Raw genomic sequence first — 15879 nt, 5'->3', positions numbered from 1 at the left:
TTGAAATTATATAGTGAAGCAGCAAACAATGTGTAGGCTGGAAGAAAAGACATGTTCTAGTAATGAATATAGGTCTAGTGCCTGTGCCACTAAGGAACAGGCCAAGCCACAAGGCCTTTGAACCTCACTTTGTGTGTTGTCTTCCCTAATTAGAATGTGAATCCTTGAAGAGCAGGGAATGTTCTGATTCTTTATTTTAGGCAGCTAGGTGGTACAGTGGCTAGAGTGGGGACTTAAATTAGGAATATCTGACTAAATATTTATTAAAACCTCAATAATTCCAGCTTCTGATACTTACTAGTTGGGCCCTGGGAAACTTCCCTCAGCCTCAATTTCCTCATCTGTAAAATGGGAACAAAAATAGCATCTACTTCATAGTATTGCTATAAGGGTAAAATTGTAAAGTACTTAAAAAGCCTTAAAGCAATATATAAATACTAGCTATTATTATTATTTTATTCCCAGTACTTATGACAATGCATGGCACATAGTAAATAATAAATGCTTTTCAATTCTATTAATTTTGATGAAGGAGTTAAACTAGATGACTTCTAAGTTTAGTTCCAGCTCTCAAATTCTATGAAGGCAAAGGCCACATTTGTTTACTAACTACCACACAGTGGTAGTCGGCTTTCAAGTCAGAGGTTTTAGGTTCAAATCCCAGCTCTAATATCGTGTGACTTTTAGCAAGTAAGTCATTTAACTTCTCTAGGTTTCAAGGGGATGGACTAGATGACTTCTAATGTCCCTTCCAGCTTTAAATCTACATTATATTAACAATTAAAACTGGATGTTTTATTTTTTAATACAAAGAAACTGAGTGCAGGAGTTCTTCTGACACCTGGAGTTCAGGAAGGAAAGAATTAGATCTGGATCATATTCCGAGCTATGATTTGACCTCACTGTGAAACTTTGTGCAAGTCTCTTTAATCTTTAGGAGTTTGTTTTATATCTATCCCTGGACAATACCATTTAGAGTGGTTGCTAAAATCTGGTCACCTAGCTTCAAATTTTCATTTTACAGATGAAGAAACTGAAGATCAAAGAAATGAATTGCTTTGCCTAAGGATCATACAGTAGATCTCATCTGGAAGGAAAGACCAGATTAATTAATGCCTTTACCTTTCATTTAAACTGTATACTTTTTCTAAGATTGAGTTCACTTTAAGATCCTGGAACTCAAATTTTGAAATTATAAAGGGAGGCAGCAATGTGTAGTAAGAAGGGCATTGCACTGGGAGAAAAGAGACATGTTCTAGCTAAGAAGTGGCACTAAGGAGTTGGCCAAGGCATAACTTCTTTGGACCTCACTTTGTATGCTGTAGAATGTGAATTCATTGACAGAAGGGACTGTTTTGATTCTTAACTTTAGGCAGATAGGTGGTACGGTGGCTAGTGTACAGGTGATTATAAGCTCCTAGAGGGCTGGAACTGACTTTTGCCTCTGTTTGTATCCCTAGCACAGTGACTGGCAAAAAGCAAATATTTAATAAATGTTTATTGGCTGACTGTGTGAATGGAATTATTTACATGTTGGCTCTTTTTGTATATTCAGCATTTAGCACCAGGACTAGCAGATAGATGGCATTTAACAAATGTCTGATTGATTGTGTGAACAGTTATTTACATGTTGTTTCCCGCGTTAGACTGCAAGCTTGAGGGCCTCTTTTTGTATCCCCAGGGGTCAGCACCGTGCTTGGCACATAACAGGCCCTTAACAAACGTTTATTAATTGACAATGTGAACAGAGTTATTTACATATTGTCTCTCCCCATGTGAGCTCCTGGAAGACAGTGACCACGTTTTTGTTTCTGTTTTTTTTAACTTTCTTTCTTTCTTTTTAACCCCACAAAGTTTAGCACGGTGCCTAACACATATTAAATGTTTAATAAATGCTCGCTGACTGTCTCAAAAAACGAAGTAATTTCTAGGGTTCCTTCCAGCTCTACATTTCTATTATTCGAGGAGGATTTAGTACTTAGTGTAATTTGACTGGGTGAGGGAGGGGGAGAGGGTAGAGGTGGGGACTCCAAAAACACAAGTCCCCACTCTTGTCAACTGCAGAGAGATGAACCGCTCCAAGACTCGTCCTCAAATCCCTCAAACATGTTAACTCAAGCAATCAACAAGTATCCCTTGGTGAAACAAGAGCGTCCCACTCATCCCCGTGCCCTCCTCCAAGTACGGTCTCATCTTCCTCAAACTTCCTTCCACCTCAGGAGGGGAAAGGGAAGCCAAAGACCAATGTTTTCGTGGAGTCCATCCTCCTCCTTCACCTCCTCCTCACCGGGCATCACCTCCAGAGCCACTCCCACCTGGGCCACTCCCTTCCCTTCCCTCCCTCCGAGGCCTCGGGTCATACTCCGTCCCTCCAGTCCTCTCTCTGCCTCTCCCCTGTCCCCGTGTCTCCGGGCCCGCCAGCCTCACCAGCGGTTCGCCGTGGCTCGAGCTCCAATCGGTTGGCTCCAGGCCGCCCCGAACATTAAGGACACCCGGGAGCCGGGCCCCGTGGCTCAGGCCCGAGGGGACACTGAGGCTCCGGCTCCGGCTCGGGCTCCAGCTCCTGCTCTGGCTCCCGAAGGGACTCTTCGGCCGCGGCGTAGCATTTTGAGAGGGGACTCCGGAAGCGGCGGGCTAGCGGAAAACGGAAGTCAGACGAGACTAAGTAGCATCCTTCCCCCCCGGACCCTCGCGGGGCGTCAAACGCCCCTAACAATCTTCCTCTGCAGTTGTAAAGCCTGACAGGCTGAGGGATTAAATCAGAGCCATGATTCGAGCCCTTAGGCCATTTCTTTGGGGTACGAAGACTGAGAGACAGGAGATGGGAGAGGGAGCTCACCCTTCTTGATGGAAGGATATGGTATGACCCAGTTGCTATGGGGACAGAGAGTAACATCAGTTGGGAGCCAAGGGGGCGGGGAAGGCCATGGCCACTCTAGTCACTCTGCAAAATCGGCTCCCGTTCATTGAAAGCCAGTACTACTATAGGAACAGGTAAGGCACCGACGAGAAACTTAGACAGCAGGTTTCCAGCCAGATATTGGAGCTTCCTGCCACCAATGCCCTAAACCTAAAGCAATAACTATGACTGAATCCTCCCTTTCCCCCTCCCCCCACCTCATACTTTCTGGAGTTAGTGGAACCTTTATAACTTTAAGAACAAGGTTTAAAGGAAGAGGACGTGGTCTGGAAGACCCTGAACCGCATGTGCACCTTTAAATGAGAGCCTTCCCAAGCAAAATGGTGGTTTGTCTTCGGCCTCATCGGCGCCCCCATTTTCATTAACTCTTCTTACAAGCTCCAGCGTTTTCTGGCACCGCTGTAGCCTGGATTTCGCCCTTCCTGGATCTCACAGTTCCTCAGTCGTTCGGGACTAGCCTATTTATTACCAATGGGGGCATCCTGATTGGAACTTTCTGTTCTATTTCTTAGTCCGTTCCCAGAGACAGAGAATAATGGGAATCGAGACAATCCCTCTGTGCCTTTCAAAGTGAGACCAGCAAAGCCAATCTTATCAGTAGACATGTTGGGAGGAGAGGTCTATAGAAGGACACCGCCTCCTCCTCCAAGATCCCCAGCTGCTCACAATTAATATACATTTTAATTGTTAGGGGGAGGAGGCAAATGTTCCACCTTTGTTGTCTAACCAAAAGAATTGATTTTAATTAAATCAATTTTAAGCCAGATAATTTTTTTTAAAAAAGTATGAACCCCTTTTAAGCCAGGAGGAGATATTTGGGGACAGGTAGGATCTTAATGAACTCCTCAAATTATGTCAAACAAATGTTTACTTACACTACTATACCTAGTTTAAGTGACTGAGCTTTAAAAACACAGAAACAATGATAGGAGTTAAGAGCCAGAAATAGAAGTATTATAAATTTCGGTAAGTTTAATAATTTACACTTATGACAGGCAATTATGCCCAATGTTGTAGATTAGGAGAACTTCAAAATATGTACAGAATCTTGCATTTATATAGTATTTGACTCACAGTCCTTTGAGGTAAATAGTATAATATTATCCCCATTTTTTTAAATGAGAAAACTGAGACTCAAAAGTTAAATCATTTGGCCATGATTGCAGAGCTATTAAAATTTGGAGCCAGGACTCATATCCAGTGGGAGGGTCATTGGGTTTGAAATCAAAGGGCTTCAAATCCTCGATCTATTACTTAATACCCATATGACTTTGTTCAAGTCACTGAACTTTATTGGCATCAGTTTCCTCATCAGTAAAATGAGAGGATTGGACTAGATATGCTCTAAAGCCCCTTCCAGTTCTAAATCCTATAATCCCAGATCTTTTGATTCTAAATCCATTGCTTTCTGCTATTCCTCACTCCTTTTCCCTTTTGCTGACCAAGCTTTCAAAAAGCTTATCTTCATTCATATGCTTTCCCCCATGCTTCTCATTTCTTCCCATTGTTTCCTGAATTTTATCATACTAATATATCTTCTTAATGTGCAGTGGTATTTTACCTTTTAACTTTTAACTTTTTACCTTTCTCATTCTTTATTTTAAATAAGTAATACCCTTTCAGATCCATATTTTCAATATACTTACTCCCTGAAATAGTACAGACTGCAATTCATCTACCTTTTTATTTCACCCTGTATAACTCTTGGTTTATATCTGTCCTTTGTTAGGCGATCCACCAGAAGTGCTGGTGTCTTCCTTTAGATCTCATGACATTACATGTTTACCAATGGAGCATTCAGTCTGTCCATTATTTATTCCTATTTTCTTACATAACCAGCCCTCATTTCTTTTCCAGGCAGTTTCTATGATAATATCTGTTACATTCTTTCTCCAGTGCAATTCATGATTGGTCATAAGCTGCAGCGTACACAGGCCCATGATGCTCTTTATTGCTCTCTAGATGACACATAATTTTAATTCCAGTGATACCTGGAATTAAATATCTGGATGTCAAATTTGTCTTTGCATTGGAATCTTTGGTTTGTTTTACTTGGTATTCATACTCTGTGTATCTGTGTCAAGGTCAAGGGCTTTACTCTTGGATACTTTTCTTAAATTGGTGACGCCTATAATTCTGGGTATCTTCCCTGCTGTTCTTCTTGCTACATTGTAGCTTTCTCTGTCTTCCTAGATAAAAACTGGTTTGTTTCCTACCTCCTTTTACTTTTTCATTTTTAGCAATCTTTTTGATTAGATTTACAAGACTTCAGCCAAATGTATTCATGCCAATCTTTGTTAGGTACACTTCATCCCTGATCAGGAGACTGTCATTTCTATATTCTAAACTATTCTAAACCCAAATACCTGTTCCAGACACCATCTTCTTAGCCAGCTGTTCAATTTCCAGATGTTTTTCTTTTCTAAAGCCCTTGCCTTCATTAGAAGCATTAATAGGAATAATACTTGTTGTACCCTAATGTTTTATTACCCAATAATTTATAATTTTAGCAATGTTTTCTAGATTCCTTCTGTACATATAATGTATATCCTTATTTATCATTCAGTTTGATACACCTTACAAGGTTCTTTGTCACATCCTGTATACATCCTTGGAAAGACAGTCTACCTCTTCATATTTGTAGATCTGAAAACAGTCATCATAGTACCCCTTAGCAGGGAGTTACCAGGCAGTACTTGTTTCTTCTTCCTAATGTACATAGGGCCTTTATTTTTTGTCATTGACTTTCTTGGATTATATGCTTAACAGTAGAATCTCTGCATCAAAGGGAATAGTCCTTTTCTAAGCATAATTCCAAAATATTTTCCCAAATGGCTGGTCCTATTCATATTTCCAATAGCAACAAAATACAGTGGTGTGCCTGTCTTTCTACAACCTCTCCAACATTAATTTCCTCTTATGTCATCTTTGTCAGTTTACTAATCTTGAGGAGAAACCATGAGCTTATTTTGATTCTAATTTTGCATATTATTAATGATTTGGAATATTCTTTTACTTAGTTGTTATTAGGTTGCAATTCTTCATAACCTTTGAACCTATTGGGTAATGGTTTATGATTTTGCATAATGTCATCTATGTTATATATCATTTGTAGTGTTTATTATTATAATAATAATATTTATAGTAGAAGCTAGGTAGCATAGTGGATAAAGTGCTGGGCTAAAGTCAGGAAGACCTGAGTGAAAATCTGGCCTTAGACACTTACTAGCTCTATGATCTTGGGCAAATCTCTTCAACTCTTTTTGCCTCAGTTTCCTCATCTGTAAAATGGAGATAATGACATCACTTTGGATTGCTGTGAGGATCAAATGAGATAATATTTTTAAGTGCTTAGTTCAGTGCCTAGCACATAGTAAGCATTATATAAATGCTAGCTATTATTATAATGTGTTACATATGCTAATTGTCTCTGTATTTTAGATATCAAACCCTTGTTTGATAAATTTGATGCAAAAATGTTTTCCCATTGAACTGCATCTTTTCTTATCCTAAATGCATTAATGTTGTTCATGTGAAAGCTTTTCAATTAAACATAAAGTAAATGATCTTTTTTATTCTTTTTTAATTGCCTCTATCCCTTGTTTGGTTAAGAATTCACCTTACCTTAATATCTATGAAAGATATATGCTTTCCTTCTAAGTTTTGTGATATGATCTTTAATATTCAGGTCATGTTTCCTTTTTGAATTTGTTGTGAAATCTGGTATAAAATGTTGGTGTAAGCCTAATTTCTGCCATTCTTCTCTGCAGCATTTGCAGCATTTCCTGTCAAACAGGGAGTTTTTTCCTAGGCTGAATAATTTATATTCTTGGGCTTATCAAACACTGGGATAATGAGTTTAAATATTTCTAATTCTTCCTTGTTTAGTGTGTACTATTAATCTACTTTTTCATATTTAACCAATACCAAATGGTTTTGATGATTACCTCTTTGATAATAGTATCTTCATAATATAGATCAAGATCTGAAATGTTTTTCCATTCATTCCTGCCTTTTTGTATTTCTCCCTTTGATATTCTAGATTTGCAAATGACTATTATTTTAAAACTTCAGTCAGGTCCATAATTTCCTCTTTGATTTAGAATTAGAAGAAAATAGATGCAAATATTTACTCTCCTACTTACTAGCCATGTGAATGCACTTGCTATAACCTCTCTGCGTCTCTATTTCCTCAATAAGGCCAGTACAAGATAGTCTCTAAAGCCCTTTTGAGCATTAATCCTATGATTCTATTAGTTTTTTTTCATAACTAATGCCTGCATTTTCTTATAATTTCCTTTACTAAAATCTCTAAAAATATTATATGAATTTCTTTTGCTTATCAGTTTTCTACCAACTTGATAAATATTGATACCTCTACTGTTTCATTCTGGTTCATCACAGAAAGGTGATCCCTTGGTCTTTAGTTTTTTTGTTTATGGCAATTTGGGATAAAGTGCTAAACTTTGGGTCTGTAAGGCCTGAATTCAAAACCTTTCTCAGACATTTACAAGCTGCATGATTCCGGGCAAGCCATTTAACCTAACAATCTCAGTTTCCTCAACTCTAAAATGGGAAAATTTTATCACCTACATCACAGGCTTTCTGTGGGGATCAATTGAGATAATATCTTTATGGTGCTTTGCAAATTTTAACTGCTAGTTATCATCATCATCATCATCATCAAAAATCTTTGAGGGAGCATGCACACTGATGTGATCATAGATTTTTTTCTATTAGTTGGTAAAGCAGATTCAAGAATATTTTTGCAAAGCATACTTTGATAATTATATAACACATTGTGTAAAAACAATTATAATTGTGATAGCAACAAGAAACTTATGGTTACATATGCAAATTCTTAAAGTGCTACTTATAAAGACTGAATAAGCCTCACTTGTACAAACATTTTGTGTAACTAAGAATCATAATCTCAACCACTTCTATTTAACTCTCTAGAACAAGGAACATAGGCTTTATTTACGTTTTTTATTCCTGCTTTAATAAGTATCTTCATAATATATATCAATAATATAGATCATACTGGATTTTTTTTGTTTGTTTTTTGTTTTATTAAGGAGATGTTGACTATTTTTTTCTTTCTGGTCATAGGTGCAAATGGTTTGGAGTAGTAAATAGACTCTATTGCTATTTTTAAAACATCTCTGTGACAACATATTTAGTCTGATTGAAAGCATGATAATTTTCCAAAATTATCATGCTTTCAATCAGGATAAAAATAGTGTCACAAATAGAGATGTTTTGAAATATATATATATATGCATATACATATATACATGTATATGTATATTTACAAATATCTTGTATTGACTTATGCCTGAAATTTTTGTATTACCCCCATTAGAATATTAGCTGATTTGAAGTCAGGAACTGCCTCACTTTTGTATTTGTATCCACAGTGCCTACAGTAGTCCATGGAACATACTAGGCATAAATGCTTGTTGGTTTTATTCATGATTCTTATTATTATGGGTTACTTCAACATTCTTGTCTCTGGAAGCCTAATGCTATGTTTTTCCCTTCAGATCTATCCTGCATATTGTTACTGGGTGAATTTTCCATTAAAACTGCTTTTATCATTTTGTTCCTTTGCTCAAAAGTCTTTAGTATCTCCCTAGATTCTTCTAAATCAAGTCAAAACTCTTCCACATTACACCTTGCAAGTCACTCAACTGCTCTGGGTCTCAGTACTCTCATCTTTAAGTGTATGAGAGGATTTGAAGTGAGAAAACTTGACTTTTAATCTTAGCTCACTAAATTACTCTCTTTATGACTTTGAACAAGTCATTTCAATTCTCTGGGCTTTATTTTCTGCATCTCTACAATTAGGGAATTGTACTTGATCTCTAACATCCCTTTCAGCTGTAAGTCCTGCAATTCTCTGATTTTTATGTTTCTTCCATTTCTAATACCATATAGTACTGATAGAGCCTTGTTTTTCACAAGTCTGAAACATGTAATTTGATATTAGATTTGTGGATTGGGGAAAAGCTACCGGCATATTTTACTTTAGCGAATCATTTGGCAGAATCTCTCATGCTATTCTTGTGGAAAAGATAAAAATTGGGGCTAGGCAAGAGTGCATTTCAGTGGATGTAGAACCAGTTGAATGTCTGGACCCAAAAGGTCATCGTAAGTGAAAGGTCATCTAGGAAAGGAACAGCAAAGTATCACTGGAAGTTGTGCTTGCCTTTGTGTAGTTTAACATTTTAATCAGAGCTGGGTAAGGTAATATATGGCATGCTTATCAGTTTTAAAGAAACACAAAGTCAGGAGAGTTATTGAATACATTGGATAACATTTATAATACAAAAAAAAAAAGATCTCAGCAAGTTAGAAAGATCAATGCAGTCAATAATATGAGTATGACATAGCAACCCCCAAAACTAATGCATTTAAAGAAGTAGTGTCCTTCAGACCCACTCTAAAGTATTGTGTTTAGTGAAAAAGTATTTATTAAGCACTTACTAGGTATATTGGGAATGCAAATAGAAAAGTAAAAAGAGTCCTGCTCTTAATCCCACATTCTTATGGAAGACAATGCAAATAGGAGATTTAAACTGCAAGTTAGATAGAAAGGCCCAAAAGACCTTATGATACAGCAGAAAACCAGATAGTACTATACTTTAAAAAGTATCATTTCCACTGGGGAGAGATTTCAAATCACATGACAATGCCAAAGACTTTTGTATCAAGACCTTTCTTTTCTATATTTTAGTAGCTATGACTGCTGAGGAGCCACTGGTTACATCACCTACAGAGGCAGTATCCATGTTATCTAATCAATAGCAGGGGGAGCTGAACTGAAAACAGGGCTTACATCCTGAGGGAACTGTTTTCCCTGGAGTTCTTGGGATTGCCTGTCCAATGGAAATTCAGGGCTCCTTATTAACAGAGGTTCCTCCTCTAGATTATGGGCACTACATTTTTAGAAGGAAATTAGCAAGTGGAAGTGCATCTAGTAGAAGGCAATGAAGATGGAGCAGGGCCTGGAGACTGTGCCATGGAAGGTTTGGTTATGAGAATTGGAGATATTTTGCCAAGAGAAAAGGAGTCTTATCAAATGCATTTGAAGGGCTATCATGTGGAAAAGACTTGATCTGATTAGCCCCAGAGAGAAGAAATAAGAACAGTATGTGAAGGATGCAGATATTTTGCTTTAGGTTCAATATAAGGAAAAAGGTTAGACTTATCTAAAAGTGGCATTGGTTATATGAAGATACGTAGCATCCTCCTCATTAAACCACTTATTAGGTCTGTACTAGAGGGAATTCAGGCATGGCTTCAATCAGAAGACCTCTAAGATTCTTTCAAACTTAGATTCTGTGATTCTATACATTTTAAATTTACATTTATTTGCACTTGAAATATGTATAATCTTTGGTTTTAGAATGAAAAGTGATTGAGACATTGAGGGGAAGTCTGACCTCCGTGGAAGAAAGAGCTAAGGAATTATAAAAGTGATTAAGAGAGCTTTGAAAATTTGAGGAAGGCTAGAGATTGAATTTGAGGAGGGGAAATTTAGGAGAAATTGAAAGAGTAAAAGAAGAAAAATGGGAGATAGAGAACTGGGACATAAAGATTTGAATGGACTAGAAAACAGAAAGATATGAAGGAAAGAATAATAATAACTAGCTAATATTTATATATGGCTTGCTATGTGTCAGGCACTGTGCTAAGTCCTTTACAATTATTATTTCATTTGAACAACCTGGGGGGCAGGTGCTATTATTATCTTCATTTTACAGATGAAGACACTGAGGTAAACATAGGTTGAGTTACTTGCCAAGGGTCTGAAACCAGATGGAAACTCAGGTCTTCCTGATTCCAGGCCCAGTGTTTTATCTATGGTGCCATCCAGCAGCCAAAAGAAGAAGAAATGAAAGGATAAGGTACATGGCATTCCATCTCTTGGCTCCTAGCATTTAAAAAATGTTTATTTTTATTTTAAATTCCAAATTCTTTCTCTCCTTCTATACCTTCCATTACTCATTGAGAAGATAAGAAATATGATACTCATTATATATAATATATATATATATATATATATGAAGTCATATAAAACATATATCCACATTAGCCATATTGTAAAAGAGGGAAAAAAGCAAGAAAAATACAGTGAAAGAAAATATGCTTCATTCTGTATGCTGAGTCCGCTAGTTCTTTATCTGGAGGTGGATAGCATTTTACATTGTAAGTTTTTTAGAATTGTTGTAGATTATTGAATTGATCAGTTACTAAGTCTTTCATCGTTGATTATCATTACAATATTGCTGTTACTATGTACATTGTTCTCCTGGTTCTGCTTATTTCAGATTGTATTAATTCATATAATTCTTCCCACATTTTTCTGAAACCATCCCCTTCATCATTCCTTGTAGCACAACTGTATTCCATTATATTCATATATCATAGCTTCTTCAACAATTCCCCAATTGATAGACATCCCTTCAGTTTCCAATTCTTAGCCACCATGAAAAGAGATGCTATGAACATTTTTTGTACATGTAGGTCCCTTTCCTTTTTCTTTTATTTCTTTGGGGCATCGACCCAGTAGCAGAGTTGCTGGGTCAACGGGTATGCATAGTTTTATAGTTTTTTGGGTATAGCTCCAAATTGTTCCCCAGAATAGTTGGACTACTTCACAGCCCCAACAGTGCTTTAGTGCCCCTATTTTCCCACATGCTCTCTAGCATTTCTCATTTTCCTTTTCTATCATTTTAGCCAATTTTATGGCTGTGAGTTGGTACCTTAGAACTGTTGTAATTTACATTTCTCTAATTATTAGTGATTTAGAGCATTTTTTCACAAGACTATTGATAGCTTTGATTTCTTCCTCTGAAAACTACCTTTACATTTCCTTTGACCACTTATCAATTGGGAAATGGCTCTCTTATTTTTATAAATTTGACTCAGCTCTCTATATATTTGAGAAATGGAACCTTTATCAGAGGAATTTGCTGTAAAATTTTCCCCAGTTTCCTACTTTTTTTCCCCTGATTTTGGCCGTATTGCTTTTGTCTGTGTAAAACCTTTTTAATTTTATGTAATCAGATTTACCTGTTTTACCTCCTGTGAACCTCTCTATCTCTTGTTTAGTCATAAACTCTTCCCTTGTGCATAGATCTGACAGGTAATTTCTTCCCATGCTCCAATAATTTGCTTATGATGTCAGCCTTTATGTCCCAGTTTAATCTTATCTTGTTGTATGCTATGAGATGTTGATCAATGTTTAGTTTCTGACAGACTATTTTCCAGTTTTCTCAGCAGTTTTTGTCAAAGTGAGTTCATGCCTTTTCTTGTTCAGTCATTTTCAGTTGTGCCCAGCTCTTCATGACCCCATTTGGGGTTTTATTGACAAAAATACTGGAATGATTTTTCCTTCTCCAGCTCTTTTTATAGATAAGGAACTGAGGCAAAAGAGGGTTAAGTGACTTGCCCAGGTTCACACAGCTAGTGTCTAAGGCTCGATTTGAACTCAGGAAGATGAGTCTTCCTGACTTTAGGCCAGGTACTCTTTTCACTGCACCACCCAGCTGCCCATGAGTTCTTGCCTATGTTACGGTATTCATTTGCTTCTTTATATTGTGTACCTAATCTATTCTATTGATTGACCACTCTATTTTGCATTCAGTATTATATTGTTTTTGTGATTACTGATTTTCAGTATTGTTTGAGCTTTGGTACCACTAAGACATCTTCCTTTGTGTTTTTGTTTAATTGATTCCTTTAATAAGCTTGATCTTTTTTTTCTTCCAAATGAATTTTGTTATTATTTTTTCTAGCTCAGCAAAGTAATTATTTGATAGTTTGATTAGTATGGCACTGAATAAGCAAATTAATTTAGGTAGTATTGTCATATTTATTATATAGGTTTAACCTACACATGAGCAATTAATATTTCTCCAATTATTTAGATTTTTATTTTTGTGGAGTGTTTTATGACTCAGATATTTTCACTGGAGATCCTTTGTATCTGGAATTCTTTATCTCCTCATTGCCATATCCTAGTTTTCCTGGCTTAAAATCCCAGCTAAAAATCTCACTGTCTGTAATAAGTTTTTTCCTGATTCCCTTTTACTACCTGTGCCTTTCCTCTGTTAATTATCTTCAGTCTATCTTGTATGTGTCTTGTTTGTATGTGGTTGTTTCCATGTTGTCTCTCCATTAGACTATGAGCTCCTTGAGAGCAGGGATTGTTTTTTATTTTGTTTTATTCTGCATTTCTTGTATTCCTCAAGCACACCACAGTGCCTGGCCCATAGTAGGCACTTAATAAATGCTTGTTGGCTTGAGATGGATTCAAGAAGGAGAAGCCTAAAAGGTGGAGGATAACTTAAGGAGGAGTTAGTTGGTAGGGAGATAGAAACTACACTTGTGATTTCATATCCACTGAACTTCTTTGAAATTGTCTTTCCTTTCTTTGTATCCTCAGCACTTAGCCTAGTGCCTACCACAGAGGAGGCACTTAATTAAGTGCTTTTTATTGACTTATTATAACGAACTCCACGGTAATGAAACTCCCTTTACCGATGCAAGTCAGTGCTTCTTCAGTGATTTTATAGTGTTGGAGAAGTGTCTAGAACACATACAAAAGACTTGTTCATGGTCATATTAATAGTACTATATATCAGAGACAGGACTTGAACACAGGTCTTCCTGGCTTCCCTGTCAGTTATCTATCCATTATAACACACTACCTCTAAGTTGGTAATAGAACATAATAGACATATGGTTTGGAGAAGTTGGTAAAGTGGGCAAGAATATGGATAGATTTGGTGGATGAGTAACTTTTAGGAAACCAGTGTATTGTTGATGATTGATACTTTGGACTCAAACATCGTAGCTTGAATGAAGAAGTCTATTCTTATTGATGCGATCTTTTTTTTTAATTGATTCATACAACCAGCACACTAGTTCAGGCCTTCATCTCCTTTTGCCTAGTCTTTTGCATCTCTTTTCATCTAGCCTCTCCTCTCTTCAAAATATCACTCATATAGCTCTCAAATTGATATTACTAAAACACTAGCCAGATCATGTCACACCTCAACCCAAAAAGTGCCAGTAGCTTCCTGTTGCCTCTAGGATAAAATGTAAATCCTCTGTTTAACTTTAAAAATAAAAAGTCCATTATAATCTGTCTCTGTCTTTTCTTTATGTACATATTTACATATTATTTCTATCACATACTCTACATTCTAGTCAAATGGACCTACTAGCCAAGTTGTTTGCTGTACACAATATCCCATCTCCCACTCCCACTTCACACAGTGTAAGGCCCACTATCACCCCTGAGCCTGGAATACTCTTCCATCCTCACATCTGCTTCTTGAAATCTATAGCTTCTTTCAAGGCTCAGCGCAAGTGCCATGTCCTATAAGTTCATCTCCCAGTACTTTCTCTGTCTCGATTAATCAGTATTTATGTTATACTTACTTGTATTCCATTTTCTGTGTATATATTATATTGCTTCCCCAAAACCCAACAGAATGTAAGTTCCTTGAAGACCAAGGGATGTCTTATTTTGTTCCTTGAGCACAGTCCCTAGGATTCTTACTTGACTAGCAAGATAGAAAATATCCCATATGAAAAATCCTGAACTCTAAAATTAATCTCCTTCTGAACAGTTTCATTCCCAAACTTATTCTTTGTATTCTGTAAATGACAAGGCCTGTCAATTTTTATCTTCATAACATCTCTTGCATATGCCTCCTTCTCTCCTCTTGGGTCTGCCATCACCCTGGTGCGAGCCTTCATTACCTCTTGTCATGGTAGATCTGCCTTCTTCCTCCCATCTATCGTCCATTCATTCATCAAAGTGATTGTCCTAAAGTACAGATCCAACTATGTTACTCCCATGTCCAGCAAACTGCAGTGGTTACCTACCACCTCTAAGATCAACCCTTAGTTATTCCTACTAACTGAGTCATTTACACCAACTCTAAGGCTGAAACTGTCAAGTGATTTCTCTCCTTCAAACTTCCCTAAGTCTATTGAGGACATTACCATTCAGTCTCAGAATCATCCTTAGTTTTTGCCTCTCCTTCACACACTGCATCTTATCATTAGCCAACTTTTGTATTTACTTATCTGCTTACAAAATCCTCTGTTTGGCGTTCAAATCCCTTCATAACTTAAGTCACTCTGTCCCTAATGTTCAAATCTTCTTACACCTTGTACTTTGCCATGTACCTTTTTTTTTGGCTAGGCAATCAGGGTTAAATGACTTGCCCAGGGTCACACAGCTAGTAAATGTCAAGTATCTGAGGACAAATTTGAACTCAGGTCCTCCTGATTCCAAGGCTGGAACTTTATCCACTGTACCACCTAGCTGCTCTCTATGGACTCTTCTATCAAGTGACACTGGCCATCTTTCTGTTCCTTGCACAAGACACTCCATCTCTTGACATTTTCATTGGCTGTTCCCCATACCTAGAATGTCTTCTTTTCTCATCTTTGCTGCCTGGTTTCCTTCAAGGCTCAATTAAGAGCTCACCTGTTATAGGAAGCTTTCCCCAGTGCCCTTTCATTCTATTCCTTTCCTCCTGTTGATCATCTACAATTTATCCTGTTTATAGCTTGGTTTTTTTTTTTGTTTTTTTTTTGTGTGTGTTTTTTTTTCTCGTGGACTCCTTTCACGGCCTGGTAAAGCCAATGGACCCTTTCTCAAAATAATGTTGTTATTTTTAAATTCATAACTGAGGGAAATGCAAAAAGTAAATTATAGAGTAGTGAAAATAAGGACACAAGTTTTCCCACCCATATTGTTGGAGCCATTAAAAACTACCTTTTTAAGAATGTCTGTTTTAGACCTTTTCTGCCCTTCTAAAACTCAACCCTCAGTTACTCCTGCCAACTGAGTCATTTATATCAACTCTAAGGCTGAAGTTGTCAAGTGAGTCCCCCCTCCTTAAAATGTCCCTGATTCTACTGAGGAC

General features: G+C 37.1%; 2 protein-coding genes across 3 annotated transcripts in view; one reads left to right on the top strand and one right to left on the bottom strand.

The window, feature by feature from the left end:
- The window catches only part of GPATCH2 (G-patch domain containing 2), a 272302-nt gene extending 269699 nt beyond the window's left edge, over positions 1 to 2603 (bottom strand). For both annotated transcript variants that reach the window (XM_027871257.1, XM_027871258.1), the window contains exon 1: positions 2428 to 2603. In XM_027871257.1, coding sequence (XP_027727058.1) covers positions 2428 to 2483 — 56 coding nt within the window. In that variant the 5' untranslated portion in view covers positions 2484 to 2603. The remainder of the gene's footprint in view (positions 1 to 2427) is intronic.
- Positions 2604 to 2919: 316 nt separating this feature from the next.
- Positions 2920 to 15879, top strand: part of SPATA17 (spermatogenesis associated 17) — a 259479-nt gene continuing 246519 nt past the window's right edge. Inside the window, exon 1 of the mRNA XM_027871578.1 lies at positions 2920 to 2994. Within this exon, the coding sequence (XP_027727379.1) occupies positions 2927 to 2994 (68 nt within the window). The 5' untranslated portion in view covers positions 2920 to 2926. The remainder of the gene's footprint in view (positions 2995 to 15879) is intronic.

The sequence above is a fragment of the Vombatus ursinus genome, unplaced genomic scaffold (assembly GCF_900497805.2).
Source record: "Vombatus ursinus unplaced genomic scaffold, bare-nosed wombat genome assembly UNPS02014798.1, whole genome shotgun sequence".
Classification (NCBI taxonomy): Eukaryota; Metazoa; Chordata; class Mammalia; order Diprotodontia; family Vombatidae; genus Vombatus; species Vombatus ursinus.
Note: the sequence above shows the minus strand (reverse complement) of the source record. Positions and strands in the feature narration are given on the sequence as shown.